Source organism: Acanthochromis polyacanthus, chromosome 21, assembly GCF_021347895.1.
Source record: "Acanthochromis polyacanthus isolate Apoly-LR-REF ecotype Palm Island chromosome 21, KAUST_Apoly_ChrSc, whole genome shotgun sequence".
Taxonomy (NCBI): Eukaryota; Metazoa; Chordata; class Actinopteri; family Pomacentridae; genus Acanthochromis; species Acanthochromis polyacanthus.
This window is the reverse complement of record NC_067133.1, coordinates 879,594-898,834: the sequence shown is the minus strand read 5'-3', so window position 1 is coordinate 898,834 and position 19,241 is coordinate 879,594. Positions and strand designations below refer to the sequence as shown.

Sequence of the window (19,241 nt, the reverse complement as noted above, 5' to 3'; positions counted from 1 at the left end):
CTTGGGGCCAAGGTCAGCCTATCTTCCGGCTTTCACCCACAGACCAACGGCCAGACGGAGCGGCTGAATCAGGAAATGGAGGCCACCCTCCGCTGCCTGGCTTCAAAGAACCCCAGCTCCTGGAACTCAAAACTCCCCTGGGTGGAGTACGCACATAACACCTTGCCCTGCTCCTCCACCGGGCTGTCACCCTTTCACTGCGCCTACGGCTACCCCCCGCCTCTCTTCCCGGACCGGGAGAGAGAGATCGAGGTTCCATCTGTAGAGGCGCACCTTCGCCGGTGCGCCCGCACCTGGCGCCAGGCCCGCGCCGCCCTCCTCCGCGCCTCCCGTAAGAACCAAGACCAGGCGAATCGCCATCGTTCCGAGGCACCCATCTACACCCCGGGCCAGAAGGTCTGGCTTCGGGCCAAGGATCTTCCCCTCCGTGTCCCCTCCAAGAAACTGGCTCCCCGCTTCATTGGTCCCTTCCCCGTCGACAAAATCATCAATCCATCTGCCGTTCGTTTGAAACTCCCCGCTGCCATGAAGATCCATCCCACCTTCCACGTTTCTCAAATCAAACCGGTTCAGGAAAGTCCATTGGCCCCTCCCGTTCCGGCCCCTCCACCCCCCCGCATGCTAGACGGCGAGCCAGTGTACACAGTCTCCCGCCTCCTGGATGTCCGCCGCCGGGGTAGGGGGCGTCAATATCTGGTGGATTGGGAGGGCTACGGCCCGGAAGAGCGGTGCTGGGTTCCCAGTAGCCGGATTCTGGATCCCTCCCTCATCGCCGACTTCCACCGGAACCACCCTGACCGGCTTCGTGGGGCGCCGGGAGGCGCCCGTTGAGGGGGGGGTACTGTCAGGGCCCTCTCCTCACCCCTCCCCACCTGGCATCCCAAACTAACCCCCTCCCTATGTGTCTTCTGTCTCCCATCCGTCCCTCTTCCTCTGCTTTCCCTCAGCACGACACCTGAGTGGAGTTCGGCTTCGCAGCCGTCTCCACTCAGGTAATCAAGCTCCTCCATGAGTCCCGGGCAGCTGGAAGAAATCACCCTGATTACCCACCTCACAATAAGTACCGGCTCAACACTCCACACCCTGCCAGATTGTTGAAATAGACTTCGCTGTCAGTTCTCTTTCCAGCCTCCAGAAAGTTTATTAAGAATTTTGACGTTTCTAACGTGCACCTCTCTTACCCTCTTCCAGACCCAGCTGCCCGGAGACCTCCCCACCTGGAACCCTCACTGGAACCCCCCTGAGCCATTCGGCACCGGTCCCCTCCCCACTTGGATCCCCCATTCCGCCTGGACCCCTTCCTTGAACCCCCAACCCGCTTCCCTCCTGGCTGCTGAAGCCGCAGCAGACAACCGGCTCTCCCTGCCTCCCGGAGCCCCCTCCCGGAACATCACCGGCGAGACGCCGTCTCTGCTCAGCCAATCCGACACCTCGGCCCCCCCGGATCGTCAGAGTGCTACGTCCGTCCTCTCCAAACTCCTCTCCTCCACCGAACTCTAAGCTCTTGACGTCTGGCCGCCAGGGATCCCCCACAGAGATCCGCAGCGCTCCGGTCCCGCCCGGACCCCGGACTACCGCCGATCCCCAGCCCCCAGATCCACCTGGCCACATCCTCCCCCCGCCTGCATTCCCGTCCCTGCATTCCGGTCCTCATACTCCAGCCATATCCACCCCTGAACAATAAATCCTTTTTTCAACTTCTCCGGTTCTGGTAGTAGTGGCTCTCTGTTCGGTCTGAATAAGCTAAGCCGTGACAGACTGTCGTGTTACAGAGGTGAATTGGAAGCTAACTAGCAGTTAGCTATGGAAGACCACACTTACGACTCTTCCTCTGGCGCGGTAGCTGGGGATGATGTCTTTTTGGAGGAGATTGAAGTTGAAGAACAGAAAGAAAAGACAATCAACCTGAATCACACGCCTATCAAAGCACCAAATCCTAAAAAAATGAAGAAAAAGTCCCCGGATGAGACAATGGATTCCATTTTAAAAGCGGTTTTTGAGCTCACTGGAAAAATGGACAGACAAATCGACAAGCTAGATGCTCAAACTGAACTCCTGAGAAAGTTTGAAACAAAGATTGAAGCTAACACCGAAGCCATCAAGGTAAACGAGCGAGGTATCGGCGAGTTACAAAAGAAAATGGAGTCACTTCAAGCTGAAAATAAATCCCTGAGAGAAGCTGTCCTTGAACAAGCCAGATACAAACGACGTTGGAACTTGAGGTTGAATGGTTTGGCCGAGAAAGACGGCGAAGATACCAGAGAGCTTGTTATTGGGATTCTGACCAGAGTGGTGCCCATGTCGGCGGAGAAACTTCGAGATTCTGTGGACACGGTACACCGTCTGGGCAAGAAGAGCACACCTGCAACCTTCAATGGACGTCCACGATCTATTATCATCCAGTTTGGGCTCAGAACGGTTAAAGAAGAAGTTTGGAGCAAGTCCCGTGAAGCTCGTGTCTGCCAGGACCTGCACATTTACTTCAAGAAGGATTACATCAAGGAAGATAGAGAAGCTCGCGCCAAACTGTACCCGCTGGTTCAAGAGGCCAAGAAGAGGAATCTAAAAGCTTATCTACTGGAAGGATATGCAATGATTGACGGTAGACGTGTGGACCCGCCGCCAGAGTGAGTTGACGATATTCATCTCTAATTGACATTTAAATCCCGGAAAGTGAAATGCACCTAAATATGGACAGAAGGGACACTGACTGTTTCATTCCTGCGCATCTGATGGTTCTTGCGCTTTATCTTTGTTATCAGGTATGTTATCTTTTCTTTCATTAAACGCTAGGGGGCTTAAAAATATTGTCAAACGCAAGGCTATCTTTTTATTTAGTAAGGAGCAAAAAGCAAACTGTATATTTCTGCAGGAGACCCACTCCAATGAGGAAGATGTGAATTTTTGGAAGTTACAATGGGGTGACTCTATTTATGTTAGTCATGGTACTTCACATTCTGCTGGTGTAATGATACTGTTCAATAGATTCCCTGGAAAAGTTATCAAACATGTTAGTGATATAAATGGTCATTGGGTGACGGTAATAGTTGAAATTGACAATAACATATACGTCTTGATGTGTGTTTATGGGTACAATGAAAGAACCAGAAACAAAGAGTTAATCACAGATTTATGCAAACAAATTAACGATCTCAGAAAATCTTACTCTACTGATAGAATTATTGTTGGGGGCGACTTTAATCTAGCACCTGATTTGTGGTTGGACAGGAACCCACCTAGAGCTCAGTGCCACAAATTTGACGATTTATTTACTACTCTAATGAATGAGGGAAATTTGGTTGACTACTGGAGGGTAAAAAATCCTGGAACTTCACAATTTTCTTGGTTTAATGCATCTGGAAATGGTCAAGGCTCGAGGATTGACTTCTGGCTAACGTCAATGCCTCTAATCAATCTCATTAATGAATGCACTATTTCGGCATCGCCGTTGACCGACCATTGTACTATTTCACTATCATTGCTTTTCTCTAACCATAAATATGGATTAACTCGAGTTTGGAAATTTAACAATACCCTTTTAAATAACTCCTATTTTTGTATAAAAGTCAAACAATTGATAGGGGAAATCCATGCTTTAGATATGTTGACAGTAAGTAAATGGGAATGGTTAAAATTCAAGGTAAAAGAACTTGCCATTCAAACTGGCAAATACTTAACAAAACTTAAAAAACAAAGGCAGCTTGACATTATAAACAAAATAAACAATACTTCAGGGAATCCTCAGCTTTCGAATGATGAGAGAAATGAACTGAACAAATTGCAATCTGAACTAGACACTTTATACATAGAAAAAGCTAAAGGTGCATTTGTTCGATCACGTGCTCACTGGTTAGAGGAGGGGGAAAAAAATACATCTTATTTCTTTAATTTGGAAAAACATAGACAATTAAAAAAGAAAATTAGCAAACTTCATATTAATGGACTTGTTACTGAAGATCTTGATCTAATAAATAATGAAATTTATAGTTTTTACTCTAATTTATATAAATCTAATTATTCGGATCCTGAAAGCCAAACATATATAGATGGTTTACAAAATTATATTCAGAAAATTGATACAACTTTCAAACAATCCTTAGATGAGCCTTTGAGTATTGAGGAGATGGACAAAGCCATTTCAAAAATGTCTTTGGGTAAATCACCGGGCATTGATGGCCTTACTACAGAATTTTATAGGTTTTTCTGGCAAGATCTAAAAATATTATTACACAAAGTCTTTATAGAATGTATTTCTAACGGTAGCCTCTCCAACAGTATGAAACAAGGAATAATTACACTAATTCCAAAACCAAACAAGGAGATTCAACATTTAGATAATTGGCGTCCTATAACTCTATTATGCAATGACTATAAAATCTTAGCTCTTGTATTTGCTGAGCGTTTAAACAAAGGTCTTGATAAAATTATGAACGAATGTCAGTCTGCATTCATTAAAGGGAGAAGCATCCACAATCACATTAGACTTATTTTCGACTTATTAGATTATAGTGAATTTGTGGACCATGACACTTTAATACTATTTTTAGATTTCTACAAGGCGTTTGATACGCTGGAGCATCCCTTTTTGAATAAAGTTTTGCAAATTATGGGATTCGGTGATCATTTCTGCGGCATTATTAAAATGTTCTACAATGACATATATAGCGCAGTTTCTCTTAACCCCGGAGGACTCACCAATAGGTTTAAAGTGCAACGTGGTATCCGCCAAGGCTGCCCAATATCCCCTAAACTCTTCATTTTAGCAACACATTTTCTATCTATCTCAATTATGAACAACCCAACAATAAAAGGAATTCATGTTTTTGATAGGGAATATAAAATAAGTCAATTCGCTGACGATACAGTATTATTTCTTAAAGACAGCGTTATGATTGGAAATGCTCTCCACTTGATTTCTTCATTCTCTAAAGCTTCAGGTTTAATGCTTAATATAAAAAATGTGAAATTCTTCCTATACATACTTGTCAACATAACAATATTTCATCAATAAAGGTCGTTGATGAAGTCAAATATTTGGGTATTGTGATTTCCAAAAATGCTATAAGAAGAGAAGATATTAATATTACTGGTCGGTTAGCGGACATGAGGAAAGGGCTTAGTCATTGGTTAACAAGAGATTTGACTATATTCGGCAGAAACCTATTAACTAAAGCCGAAGGTGTTTCGAAGGTTATTTATCCTTGTCACTCAATGTTTATTTCACCACAAAGTATTAAGAAAGCTAACTCTATAATCTTTCAGTTTCTGTGGAAAAACAAAACACATTATTTGAAAAAGTCACAACTCGTAAAGAGCTTTGATGAAGGAGGAATTAAAGCGCTAGACTTCGAAGCCATGGTTGGCACTATAAAAATGAAATGGTTAAAATCCTTCATGATGCATAAAGACTCTATGTGGTTCCACATCCCAAATTCATTGTTCAAAAAAATAGGTGGAATTGAATTTTTCTTGAAATGCGACTTTGAAATAACCAAAATTCCAATCAGTCTATCAAAGTTCCATAAACAAATAATCCAATTTTGGAAACTGATCTTTAACCACAATTTTTCTCCTCATAATTCAACTTTATGGAATAACCGAACCATTGTAACATGTAGAAAATCTTTATTTTTGCAAGATTGGTATAACAAAAACATTATTTTTGTGAATGATTTACGAGATGTCAATGGTGATTTATTAAATTTCCCAGCCTTTCTGACAAAATACAACTTCAGTTGTGACCACAGAGTTTTTCAGAAGGTGTGTAAAGCAATCCCACAGCCCTTAATTCAACTTATTAAAAATACCATATTGTATTCCCAAGTTACTATTTCACTACCCAATTTAAAAATAAATAACTGTAATTTAATTGATTACAAATCCAATAATAGGCACTTCAACGAAGCTTTAAGACATTTGATTTACCACGACTATGATAGACCTTCTTTTAAGTCGTTGGATATTTCCGATAATCAATCTATCCAAATTAAGGCTCATTCTTCATTTCTGAAGTGGCCAGTATCTCCAAAAGTGAAAGAGACTCACTTCAAAATTATTAACAATATATATCCTGTGGGCCATTTGCTTAAAAGAAGGTTTAAATTTGAGGTAGACCCATGTACTTTCTGTAAACAAGAGGAAGAAACTGTTTGTCACTTGTTTTATGAATGTCGTTATTCTCAAGACTTTTGGAAAGATGTTAGAAACTGGATTAACCTTAAATTGAGTATTCCCCCTTTGGAAGTATCACATATACTTTTGTACATGGACAATTTGGCATCTTCATCTTCTATGGTCCTAAATATTGTATTATTGTTAGCTAAATATCATATTCACTGTTGTAAGTGGAGGGGTAATACTCCCTCATTTCCCTGTTTTTTGAATGAATTTAAAATGTATTGTTGCTCTTTAATAACTGTAAAAAATTGGAAAACTGCTAGAATCACCAGCCAAAGTATTTCTAAGCTGTTGCTTTTCTAATGTTGTGACTTTAAAACATGCTCCACTTTATGTTGTTGTCATTTGCCTGGACATAATGACTTTGACGCCCCCTAGCGTGTTTGCACTGTCCTCTACGAGAGTTTGTATGTTCATATATGACATTTACAATTTAAAAAAAAAAAAAAAAAAAAAAAAAAAGTCTTTGTGTTACCATGGCGATGACGTCTTCCGTTTTCCGGTGAGGCGACAGGGTGTCCCATTCCTGACCATCGTATTTATACCCTCCCCCTTCAATTAAAGTGCCCTCCACAGCTGTGAGTGTGACTTCTTTTGGAGAGACACTCGGTAGTGGAGGGGGAGTGTGTAGGGGGCGGTTTGGGATTCAGCCTTAATTCATTCAGCCACATCCTACTGTTCATCTCCTCTTCACAGATCTATCAGGCAGATGATAAAACTCAGTATTTGTTCTTACCTTCTGTATGGGATCATGTCAGGGCAGGTAATTCCGTCTTTAAAGTAGGTCTTCATTGTTGATATCAAAGCGGGTCAGCCTTGCAGAAGTTGACTTTGTTACTCAAAAAAAAACCTTTGATGCTCCTCAAACTATTTTAAAATCCAGCAAAGCGTCTCAAAAGTCAAATCCAACATTCAAGCGGCGCAGGAACTTTTGTTTCTGCTACTTCAGTTTATAACTTCAAATCCACCTCCTGCACAGCTTCCAGGTTCAAGTCCGCTGTCTCCGCCCACCGTAGTGACATCATCGCCGTTCCACCGTAACACGGTGGACTCCTGCAGCTCCAGCGCCCCCTGCTGCTGGTGTGGCCGTTTCATCAGCTTTCTACCCTCACCTGTGCAATGATATCAACCCTGCAAAATCCTGTTAATTTCTGCAACTTCTACAGTTTTATCCAAAGCGAGTACATCTGAGAGTAGATAGAACACAGGCAAGGATCGAGTCAGGAGAAATCAACCTGGATAAGAGCCATAAAACAAGATCAAGAGTGAAAGCTGTTCAGTGAAGAGAAGGGACTCTGCAGACCGAACAGAGTAACTAGTTCCACTACAGAGGAGAATGATTTTATCTGAATCTAGGTGGGAAAGCCTTTAATGCAGTTCTTCTTCAAAGGAGACTTCAGTGTTTCTAAGATGTATGGAGTTCATTTCATGCACTAAGAAATTCTATCCTTCACATGACCTCACTATTTCTGTCTGTTTCTATAAGAAAAACAGAAGCAGTACATTAACTTTAACGATTTTCACTCTTAAGACTCTCAAGAGACGCTTTTAGATTCCGAAGAACCAGCAAGCAGTAACTGAACTTCCTATAGTGGGGTTTCCTTCCGGTTTGGAGGTTTAAAACTCTCCACATAATACCTAAATGCAGCTGCTGTTGGCCTCTTCAGTGACTCTCTGCTGCCTTACTGTGGTCAAACTAAGAACTGCCTAAAAAGTATCAAAACACCAGCCCATCTACAAAACCTCATGATGTGAAAATAAACAAAGCACTCCATGCTTGTAAAGGTTTTTATATAAAGTACCTGTAACAGTTGATCAAATTATTCTTATTTCTCACATACATATTCATACATCCACATAGTAACAGATTGCAGCATCAGCACTCTAGTAACACTAGTAGCCTTGAATTTTGTTCAACAAAGATTCTTGTTTACACAATATGATTCACAAATGAAAAGGAAGGAAAACCGACTTCATCGTCATTAGAAGCGTCATATGTTACACGATAGTTTTTGTCTTGTACGTGTTGCAAGATAAAATATGGCACATAGTAATGAGTTGATCGATGATGAGAGTGTGTATAGGAGGGGGGTGTAGTCAACCCACACTTTTCTCTCCACTTCTAGAAGAAGGTTCGTTCAGAGGACAGGTTTCTTCTCATTGTGGTTTAACTGTCCCTGCACAGCTGACAGGATCAGAGCAGGAGGAAGCAGAAAGAACGAAAGATTTCCAGGGAACTTTGCGCATTGAGAAATAGATCATCACTCCTCGACTGTAAGAATGTGACATCCACGCAGTGCTGAATAATGTGAATATAATATTCAACATGTGAGTCTGTGTGTGTGTGAAGGAGGTGTGGGGTAATTAACATTTTTAAAGCAGAACTAGTAGAAATAACCATTCATTAAAATCTGCCATCATAGAATAATTTTTCAGTCAGTATTCACCTGTGCCACAACAAGTCTGTCAAGCTTTGAGTTTCACATTATTACACATATTTCAAGACCTTGGTGGTTGGTGTCTTCTTAAAATTGCAAATATGAAGACTGACTGACTCTAACGCAAGCTACAATCATTAGCTTATCCAGCTAGCTATCTTACGACCAACAGTGTTGACTTCAAGGCCAAGCAGCCAGTGCTAGTCATTAGCTTACGGGGCTGCGCTAATGACTAGCATATTGACTGTGTAGTATTTACCTGCTGTATGGAAGCTAAACCATGTAGCAATAAGTAATATTAGCAGCTCTATCCTGCAAATTCTCTGGTTTGTGTAGGTTTACGCTCCAACGACAGCTGGCGCTACCCTAGCTAACAGATGCCGTACTTTAACTGTCTTAACATTAAAAATGAAAAATAAAAGTTCAATTTTACATTTATCCTGATGAGATTTAAATATAGAGATTAGATTAGATTCAGTAAAAGAACAATTTTTCTTAAGCTTCATCAGCTGGTGAGGATACTAGCTTTTTGAAAAAACTTAGCTTTAGCCTCAGCCTTTCAACACAGTATTACCTGTTTTGCCATCAAGAACACATTCACATATTTGTTAGCCATTAGCTAGCTTTGGCTAGCCAGAGAGTCTTGCAATTTTAGCTTATTAGCTGTTACTACAAGTGTTTTGTTTTACATGAGTCTGATCAAGGACCAATTGTCTAAAAAATGACAATAGGATGTTTTCCATTGCAGGAACTTGTATTTTAGCCATTTTATCTCAACCTAGCTGTTTGGGTATATTCCAACTGCAGGAAACACTCCAACAGAAGCACTTTTGGCCATTTTTAAGGGAGACAAAAGTACCTACCTAAGAGTCGTTTTACCAAGCTGTTCCTCTAAATGTCACCTTGTACCTGCCCCTTTCCTACTTTGAAAAACCACCTTTTGATCATAAATTAGACACTTTTATCACTGTTAACTGTGTATTTGCTGTGTGCCAACAGAAAGCTTGACAGGCACTGTGGGACTGAACAACCTTTAGATTTAGATTTTCATCCCTCTGTTAAATATGGATGACACCTAACTTCTTCTGTTACTTTAACCTCTTTTCTTTCAGTTGTCTTGCTATAGAGAGGAGGATTTGCAACCTTTGGACACACCTTTCATCCTTTACCTTGCAGTGATCCATCTACTTCTTGCTGTTTGGATCATAAAGTACGACAAATTGTGTAAAAAAAAAAAAAAAAAGCAACAGTCGCATTGGGAATGCCATTGAGAGAATTGCTACTTGTCTACTGTTCAACCCATCAGAAACAGCTAGGAGGAAGGACGTGTAAACAAGCTTGTTTGCCATGGATTCATTCTTGGTGTGCATATTTGTCTTGTGAGGTCTGACTCTGGATCAAGGCTACATGTTTTTCTTTACAGCATGGTACCCGTTGCAGCCTGGTCGGTTATCATCTGAACACAAAACACAACCAGAGTTAAAACATCACCTGCATCGTGGAGACACCCAGTCTGGAAAGAGGCATGACATTCTGTTTCAGCTTCTAAAATCCCTTTAATATTTTGCTTCAGCTTCTTTTTAATAATATCAGAGTGAATGCCAAATATCAGTTTTGAGAAATTACTTCACTAGCAGAATGTTGAATGCTCCAGCTTTGGATGACTCCAGTTTTGGCATACATTTTGCAAAGTGACACAAAACTTCACTGTGTATTAAAATCACAAGCGTTCTGTTATACCGTCCATGTCCTTGCCGTGTGAAGAAAGTCCCTTTTCTCCGGTCTCGGGTACACAATGTAGCAACATTATGAAAAAGCTTATTCATGATTCCTTTATTGTCCTTCTTCTTCAGCAGTCAAGAGACTCTGAGTTGGCTCATGTTTCTTTGTGTTTTTGTTGTTTTCTTCTTTTGTATGAAATAATGAGTCTTTAGAATGATATGGCACAAGATCTCTGCCATGTCTAAGAAGGCAGAGGTTTTTGAAAATTGAAGACAGTTTGTTGGCTACGGATAGACTTGGTGATATGACATCGTGGCATCAAGGTAAAGAATCTCTCAAGAGGGAACATGTGGAACATCTATGTGTTCTTTAATCTAAGATAATGTTTTAAAAGGTCACCATTTATCTTGCGATTATGCTTAAAGAGGAGTTCTGCCAATATTCCAGTATGAACAGTTGTATCATGTCTTGAGGATCTTTACAAAATTTGAAAAAATACACTTCAATTGACGGAAAAGGGGTCAAGGATAGATCCAGATTCAGCTGCTAGTAGGAACTGCAGGATCCAGCCTTTCTAGAGCTTCAATGTAGGATGTTTTTGAAATGAGTCTCTTGTGAGTTGTCCAGTCTACGGAAATGCAGCTGGTGGAGCACTCCTTTGATATCCAGGATGAACCAAACTCCTCTATGAATCCAGGGGTTTTTAAGAAACCCAATCTAATCTCAAACTGTCTTTCCAAATGTTTAAAGATTTAGTCTTGGTAGGCACTATGGATGCAAGATCATTTAATTCAACTCCGGATGAAGTACCGCAGCAAAAGCCCAGCTATAACTAACCTGTCCCACATTTCCCTCACTGAAGACTCCTTGTGACAAGTCGCCTTGATGTCATGTCACTCGGTCTAGCTTTCAGCAGTTCAGCGTGGCATCCGCTCAGTCTCTTCAGTAACGTGAGATGCGGTGTGCCCAACACAAAGCAGCATGCTAGGAAACCTATAGAAGCACACATGCATGTCAAACAACTCAGTGAATAAGTAAGCCATCAGGTCAGCAGACCAGAGAGTCTCTAAATGTGGACCGGACTGCACCAAACAGGACGGGGCCTGTTCAGACCAGACCAGAGCAGATGGACAGAGAGACAGAAAGAATCGATGCTGTATTAGTTTGTCCTGACTGCTGTGGACAGCAATGAGCAGAGTGGGTGGGTGTGGGGAGTTCAAACAGCAGCGAAGGTCTCTGGAGCCGAGTGGCGACATCAAAGCCGTGTCTTTGAAGAAAAGTCACTTCTACGCTTGTAGCGTCTGGCCCTGCCCTTCCACACCTGGAATATAATCACATTTACTTTTCATTCTGACGTGGGCAGGCATTGGCTCAGAGAGATCACGTGATCTACTCATCTTCTCCTCTCTGAACATGTCCTCATGACCACCAGTCATTCATACAGCATGACACACACAACATGAGAGCAGTGTTTTAAAAAGAAAAACTTTCTTTCTTTTCTTTCTTTCTTTCTTTCTTTCTTTCTTTCTTTCTTTCTTTCTTTCTTTCTTTCTTTCTTTCAGCACCAATGTGGACGGCAGGAGAAAGTGCGGAGTAAGAGAAATGTGTAAAATGTGCCCTGGAGGGGTCAGTATTGCATTTTCCCATTTTTCCAGTGTTTGTAAATGTAAACAGCTTGTAGGATCGCTTCTTTAATTATTAATAATATGTGCCAAACGGATTTGAAACCCTTGAAAATACATAGCTGGTTTCCCAATTCAGAGAAGATTTGACGAGATAAACCCAAATGTTCCCTTAAAGGTCGAGTACTTTATATAATATGCAGCTGGATTAATCCACTGCAGTACAATTATGCCAAACATGAATGTGAATTTGATCGTCTGACAAGTTTGCAGACTAGTTGACTCCAGCTCGTCCATGTTATGTTATTAGGTAATACTCGTTATGGTACAACAGTGGACTTTACCACTTTTAATGAGTGCAATAAGCTGGGGTAGGATTATAGGAATAAGGTAAATGGGAGTTGGCAATAAGCAAGTGGTCATGTGCAAGGACGTATGAAGTGACCTCATGCAACGTGGTTCATTTCTCTATAGATAAAAATGCCTGGATGCTTGATATATATATATGTATATAGCTATATCTCTACAGATGGGTGACAAGTGAAAGGAATAACCAGCATAAGGTGTATTAGTGCGGTGTTGAGCCACCACATGCTGCCAGAACACCTTCAATGCTCCTTAGCTTTTACTGAAAGGACAAAAACCATTCCTCTAAAATATTCTTTCATTAGGTAGAGACTACTGATCTCCCTAGACGTTCAGCTGGGTCGAGATCTCGTGACTAGGAAGGTCACAGCATATTATTCACAGTGTTTTCCTACTTAGCGAGCCATTCAGTGACCTCTCATGTCCTACGGACGCAGGCATTGCCATCCTGGAAGAGACCACTTGACCACATGAATCTTCCATCTAATCCAAACAATGCCAACAAAATGGCTTCCACAGAACCATCAGATCTCCTCACAGGCCTGTATCGTTCTCTTGGTGCACATCAAACATGCATAATTTGTTTCCACATCTCAGTGCCTGTGGTTTTAGACCTACTGAACTGTCAAATGTGTTCTCCTACAGACCTAAATGCAGATGTCTTCTTCATCAATGCTCTTTTTGAAGCACCGGACAGCTGAGCCATCTTTGCGACTGAAGCTCCTGCCATCTGTGCCCAAACAAGAAACCCTTTTCTGAAGTCCTCAGGTCCTGCTCAGCATTTTCATACAAACTAAACCACGCTGTGTGGAAGATCTGGTTGTGTTGTGTTTCTCTTCTTATTTATTCAGATTTTTCTTCTCATTTGTCACCCATCTGTGTTTACATATATGTATAAATATATATATTTATTCATCCTTAATTACGAAAATCTGTGTTGTCTGGCGTCTCTGACCCCATTTGTTTTTATCAAAGCTCAGTGGGGATTTCAGATTCCCTTCCTTATCTCACTAAAACAAGGTACAGGTCAGACTGATGCATGTGTCAGGGCCTCAGGGAAAAGATCGAAAGGATAAAGAACTCTTTCTCCCAGCCTGATAATGTCACATCATGAACCCTGCTGGCCAGGATTTCAATAAAACATCGCTTTCTTTGTCTGTGTTCTCAGTAACACCATTGCCGACAAACTAATGACGGTACTTCTGCTCGTTATCTTGAGCCAAGCAACATAGAAATCAAAAACCAACAAGCAGGCTGTCAGTCTTGAGATCTAATCAGATCCAGTTTGTCAGATAATGTGGCTAATGGTGTGGGCAACACAACAGCCCTGGTTTTATCTGCTTTGTTGTGGTAAAACTGCTGCCTTCAGGCGAGACACTGCTGATGATTTACTGCCTGAAAGCCGTTTTAGTTTAAGTGACTCACTACCCAGCTCAAAAGATTTTAATGCTGCGTTTGATCGCAGCACGTCTTTCTTCTGGGTAACGAACAGGAAATGTGGTTAATCATAAACTAGTAGAGATGCCAGACAACAGCACTGCTCAAAGATAGAGCCACACTGCATTACATTAGTCTTTCTGTCTTCAACCTATCAACTTCCTATCCATCCCTTCTTCCTTCCCCCCTCCCAGCTCCCTCCTATCGGTCCAGGCCTATCAGGAGTTTGGTCTTCTCCTCTTCTTTCTTGCTCTCGTTCTTCAGGTCAGCGAACACCTGCGTAAAGAAGTGTGGGTCGGTGTTGATCTGGAGCATCTTGCCGCTCATGCGGTTGATGATCTCCAGGCAGCGGTCCCAGAAGGCCTCCTTCTCCGCCTCAACCAGGAAGGGCTTCAGTGGGTAGGAGATCTCATTACCCATGTAGGAGTAGGACAGGTAGAGGCAGGTGAGCAGCGAGGCCTGCAGCTCGCGCTCCGAGGCCACCTCTGCCGAGACCACGTCACGGCACAGCATGTAGAGGAAGACCACGTTGGCCGGAGTAATGAAGCCCTGATCCTGCCAGCCCTGCAGGAGGAGGGAGCGGTCCACACTGCGCAGCCACAGCACCGGATCTGTCGGGGATAGACGCTTCAATCTGTAGCACCGACGGCACAGGAACTCACCAAGGCTACGCATGAGTTCACTGGTGGAGGCCTTGGTTCAGGAAGGGGGATGGAGGAACAGCAAAGGACAAAGAAGGTAAGAAAAAAGATTAGGACACAATTATTTTGAGGTTATTATGAAGAAAATTTGTGGACCTGTGACTGAAAAACATCAATTTGTGTTACCTGGACGATGACACGTTTTGGCGTGCCAGCTGCAGTGGAAGGCTGGATCCCAGAGCCTGTGAGGGAATTCTTTTTGGCAACGACAGTAGCTACGTTCGCCAGGGTCTTGGAGGTGGGCAGGTGGGAGGAGGTAGTGGTGGTGGTGGCTGAGGGGTCCTGGCTGGATGAGTAAGATGAGAGGTTAGCGCAGGACTGAGACTTCTTCAGCTTCAGGCTGTTGGAGGCCGAGTTGGCCGTGGCAGCAGCGTGGCCGTCTGGGGAGCTCCCTTTCCCGCCATCCCCTCCCTCCGACTGAAGCTTCTTGGAGCCCTTCCTCTTCGCCGATACGGCCACGATTCGTTTCCATGGTAACACGCTGATGATGGAGGGGCGTTTGAGGGACTTTGCGGCCGCAGCGGCAGCATCCTTGGCATTCTTGCTGTTCTGGACGGCTGTGTAGTGGCCCACCGTGGCCGGGCCGTCCTCGAACAGCGCTGCCTTGCGGTAGCTGGGAGACAGCGATAGCACCGTACCCATGACGACTGGAGAGGTTTAGCAGAGGATGGAGTGGGAAGCAGCGGGGAAAAGCTCTTTGATTGGTCTAGACAAAGAGCTTTGAGAGGGCCAAAGCGTCTCACTTCTGGAGGAAGTTGAACCTGTGAGCAAGAAAGCAAATATTCTCAATTAGGTACAATATATGCAGTAAGCGGTGCAAAGCCAATCAACAACGAACAACTGATTAACAAGAAAAGCACTCAGAGAGCACAGTAGTCCATCAAAACACAGTGTTAGATTTGTGGTAAGTTCTATAAGTAAAAGTAAAATCCTTAACAAATCTGTGAATCCAGACTATAAGCCACACAAATGTCTAAATCTAATGAAGTGGTTCTTGTGTCATTTCTGACCTTCCCTGAAAATTTCATCCAAATCTCTTATTCAGTTTTTGAGTAATGTTGCACACAGACAGATTCACAGACAAACGTATGCAGATCGTCACATAACTCCTCTGCCGTGTTCCTTGGCGAAGTAATAATGATCAAATTGTAAAGTTCAGTTCATTAAAGAAGACTTCACTCTTAGCCAAATACTAGCATTTATGTACATCTCATGACTCTCCTTGACTTCGATTAACTTCAGTCAGCTTTATTGATGACAGCTGACTTAATGGCTGTTGTGTTTGAGCAAATTATATTCAGTGAAGAAGACCATGATTTACAACTGAAGACCAGCTTATTACACCTTTTTTCAAAGCATTCATGGTCTTCATCAACTTGGCAGGTCATTTTAATGATCTTACCAGCAAGGAGAGAGCGAGATGCTTTTTATTTTGTTTCTGATTTTGAGTTTAAGTTTCATAAAGCTAATTAGTTTTGCTGTGGTTCAAACTACTTTTTCTAAAATGAAGGATGAACCTTCACACTGACGAACTTTTTTAGTGAATGATGTCAGTGTCAAACAGCTCCAAAGACAACTGAACAACCTGCATCGTCTGTGAAAAACTGAGAGATGTCTAAAAAGTCAGAAAATGAAAGAATACAGACCTTGAGTTAAGATTTTATTCAAATTACTGCTTCCAAAGTCACACATTCATCACTAGTTTTTGTGAAGTGTGAGTCACTTGAAAAATTATCAAGGTGTCTTTTCCATTATTTTTCCTCCAAAGCTTTCTGCCTCATCTCACACTCTAATGGAGCTTCCTCACTATGGATGTACTGCACCTGCCCTTATAGATATCTCCAAGAGGATCTTGCTGTCGCCTAGCAACCACGACAAGTACATCCCCTTAAAAAAAACACCCTGAGATGCAGTTAAAGTGCTAATCTAGTAAGTGGACTTTGAGCTGAGACTTTTGATTGTTTCTAAGGTCTGGACTTCCCTTTTGATGTTTGACTTGTTTTTGTGAAGAATGATTGAGGATTCTTTAGTGATTCCAATGAGGAAGACCATAAAATATGGTTGACAGCCAGCACAGAACGTCAGTAAGTGGTCGTCGAGTTAATGAGGGGTAATTACTGTTTCCAGGGGCAGAAATAAATAATAGTTTACTTACTATTTTCCACAAAGCTTTCAGCCTCATCTCACAGGCCTCCTCAGCTGATATTATTTACTCGACATACCTGCCGTTTTCACGGGGATGCCACTGTCCCCTTGTAACCATGACAACCGAGGAATGTATTTGAAAGCACTTAAAAAACTAGTATCTGCGCATCGAGGAGGTTTTTTTTCTAAACTTTCACTGGGGAAGCTCATAAAATCTGAATGAAAATCTCTGCAAAATGTCAGTAACTGAGGTTTAAATTCAGTTCCTGGTGTTTTCACAGCTCAAAATACTGTTTCCAAGCTCAGAAATGAGCTCTCAGACTATGGTTTCTGCTTGTTTTTTAATGAATGACCCAGAAGACAAGCGCTCATGGTCTGCTTACTAGTTTTCTTTCTTTACAACACTTTCAGCCTCATCTCAGAGTCATCCTTAGCTCAATATAACTGCCCCCGACAGGTATTTCTACAGGGATGCTGGTTGTTGTTATCTGGCAACAATGACAACTGATGAATCTCCACTTCCAGAGGAAACCCCCAAAGTGCAATTTCAAGCAGTAAAAAGCTAGTAAGTGATCTTTGAATTAGTATTTTTCTTTGCTTTCACAAATCAGGGCTTCCACACTCAAGATTTGACTTCATCTTGTGAGGAGTTAATAGGAATAAAAGTCATCATGTTTCACTTTTCTCCAAAGTTTTCAGATTTATTTTGCTGTTTTCCTCTGTGGATGGAGTTTGAATGTGGCTGCCCAGATAGATGTTACCATGGGGATGCTCCTGTTCCCTAGCAACCATGGCAACCGAGCGAACTCCACCCCATGGAGGAAGACCCTTAATGGCAGTTGAAAGCTGAAGTTGAAGTATTATTTTTTATTTTACTGCTTCTTAAATCATCATAGGGAATAAATTAGGGGGAAAACATTCTCCAGGGGCCACTTGTCTCAACCTTAGTATACAAATAAATCAGACAAATTTAGCTTTTTATATAATATTATCACACTTTAGCTGCAATATTAAAAATAATTCACATCATAACTAACACATAGGTTACACTTACGCATATTATCTTTGCTATTTTTGTTTCCATTTCCACATTATCTGTCTGATTGTGTCGGGGCATCAACAGGATTGCTGCCTAATTTCATTTTCATTTTTAACACTGGCAATAAATAAATTCTATTCTAATCTTTAATATTTAAATTTGTTAGGTAGATTCACAAATCCAGTCCTATTTCTCTACTGCAAAACACCGTGTCTTATATACAATGGCAGCAAATGAAGTGTATATTTTCTGATCAAAACAATCATTCCAACCAAAAAAAAAAGTGAGCAATCACACTAGAATTTACACTTTCCAGTTAATATATTTAGGTTTTGACAGGGTCAGAAGAAAATCTTTCAATATTTAAAAAAAACATTTGTTGAATTTAACACCTGATGATGACATTTTGTTGAATTTAACGTTTGGGGAAAGGATTTAATTCTGTTTTGGATCTGAGATGTCAACGTGAGATGGTGAATTGCACACCTCCACATTCCATCACACTGTCCATAAATGTAGGCAGAAAAAGCACCTTTTTCTACCTACATATAGGAGACACGGAGGCTCACACGGGCCTGCCACTGTTCACCAGCAGGCCTATTATATAAGAACCAAGATAAGGCCACAGAAGCAGGAAAAAGAAATGTGCGCAAGCATCCATCTTAGCTTCAAAATGGAAGCCTTGAAAACACCCCCCACCCCCCAACACAAGGCAGATACAGAAATGAAGTAAGAAGAAAAAAACAACAACTGTGATTTCACACCTCTACAGCCCACACAGGAATAAAATCACGACGCTTTGTGTTTACTGTTTTTGATGCCTGGTGCTGCTGTGCGTAATTGTTGCGCTCTCTGGTGCCTCTGATCGGGCTGTTTTAGAGCTCATCAGAGGAAAACAAATGATGCCACATGCAGTAAAATCATCCTCCTACCTCTTAATTAATGGAGTCTGCTTGTCAAATCCATGTATCACGCCTTGACCCCCTCTTATCTTCTTCTCGGTCAGATTGTGTTCCCCCTCTTTGGAGCTCGTCCAGGGCGTGAAAACGGCACAAACCCACCGCGTCAGAGGCCGACAGGTTCGTCTCCCTGGTGAGCTGCTGCTGCTGCTGCCTCCTTCCTCAGATCTGCATCCAGAAACGGTCCCTCGCTCGTCGATGGGGATGCAAAGCCCGGATGCTTCGGTCTCACAGCGAGTGGAAAGATGTCTTCCATTGAGAAGCGAAAATATCGACGGTCACGGCTGTTGATGTCCCGCTAGCCTCCCCTCACACATAAATACAGCAACACGTCGAAAAACCCGAAATCAACACAAAAAGGGAGCGAGAGAAAGAGAGAGAGAGGGAAAAAATGGCCACTATGTATTCCAAAAATAGACGCAGCTTAGTCCCTCAGCTATGCATAAAACCTGGCAGAGAGAGAGAGAGAATACACATAGAGAGAGAGAGAGACCCGCTGCTTTGATGCGGGCATCTGCAGTTATTCGGGTTGGATGTGGCGGAGAAACGGCGCCCTCTGATTGGCTGCCGCCGGGACGGATGCTGCTGCCGCTGCCGCATCCGCGCCGCTGAAGCCATTGGCCGGCGGCGGAGCG

General features: G+C 42.5%; 1 protein-coding gene across 1 annotated transcript; it reads right to left on the bottom strand.

Moving 5' to 3' along the window:
- Positions 1–7,951: 7,951 nt before the first annotated feature.
- Positions 7,952–19,241, bottom strand: LOC110955465 (cyclin-dependent kinase 5 activator 1-like). The gene is made up of 3 exons (XM_022200472.2): positions 18,580–19,241; positions 14,590–15,224; positions 7,952–14,455 (listed from the first exon to the last, which is right to left on the bottom strand). Exons 2-3 carry the CDS (start codon positions 15,103–15,105, stop codon positions 13,964–13,966), a joined length of 1,008 nt encoding a protein of 335 aa, XP_022056164.1. The 5' UTR covers positions 15,106–15,224; positions 18,580–19,241; the 3' UTR covers positions 7,952–13,963.

Coding starts and splice junctions, on each gene's coding strand:
- LOC110955465 (XM_022200472.2), bottom strand. CDS start 15,105: ATGGGTACGGTGCTATCGCTGTCTCCCAGCTACCGCAAGGCAGCGCTG. Junction 14,456..14,589: donor CAAAACGTGTCATCGTCCAG/GTAACACAAATT, acceptor TCCTGAACCAAG/GCCTCCACCAGTGAACTCAT.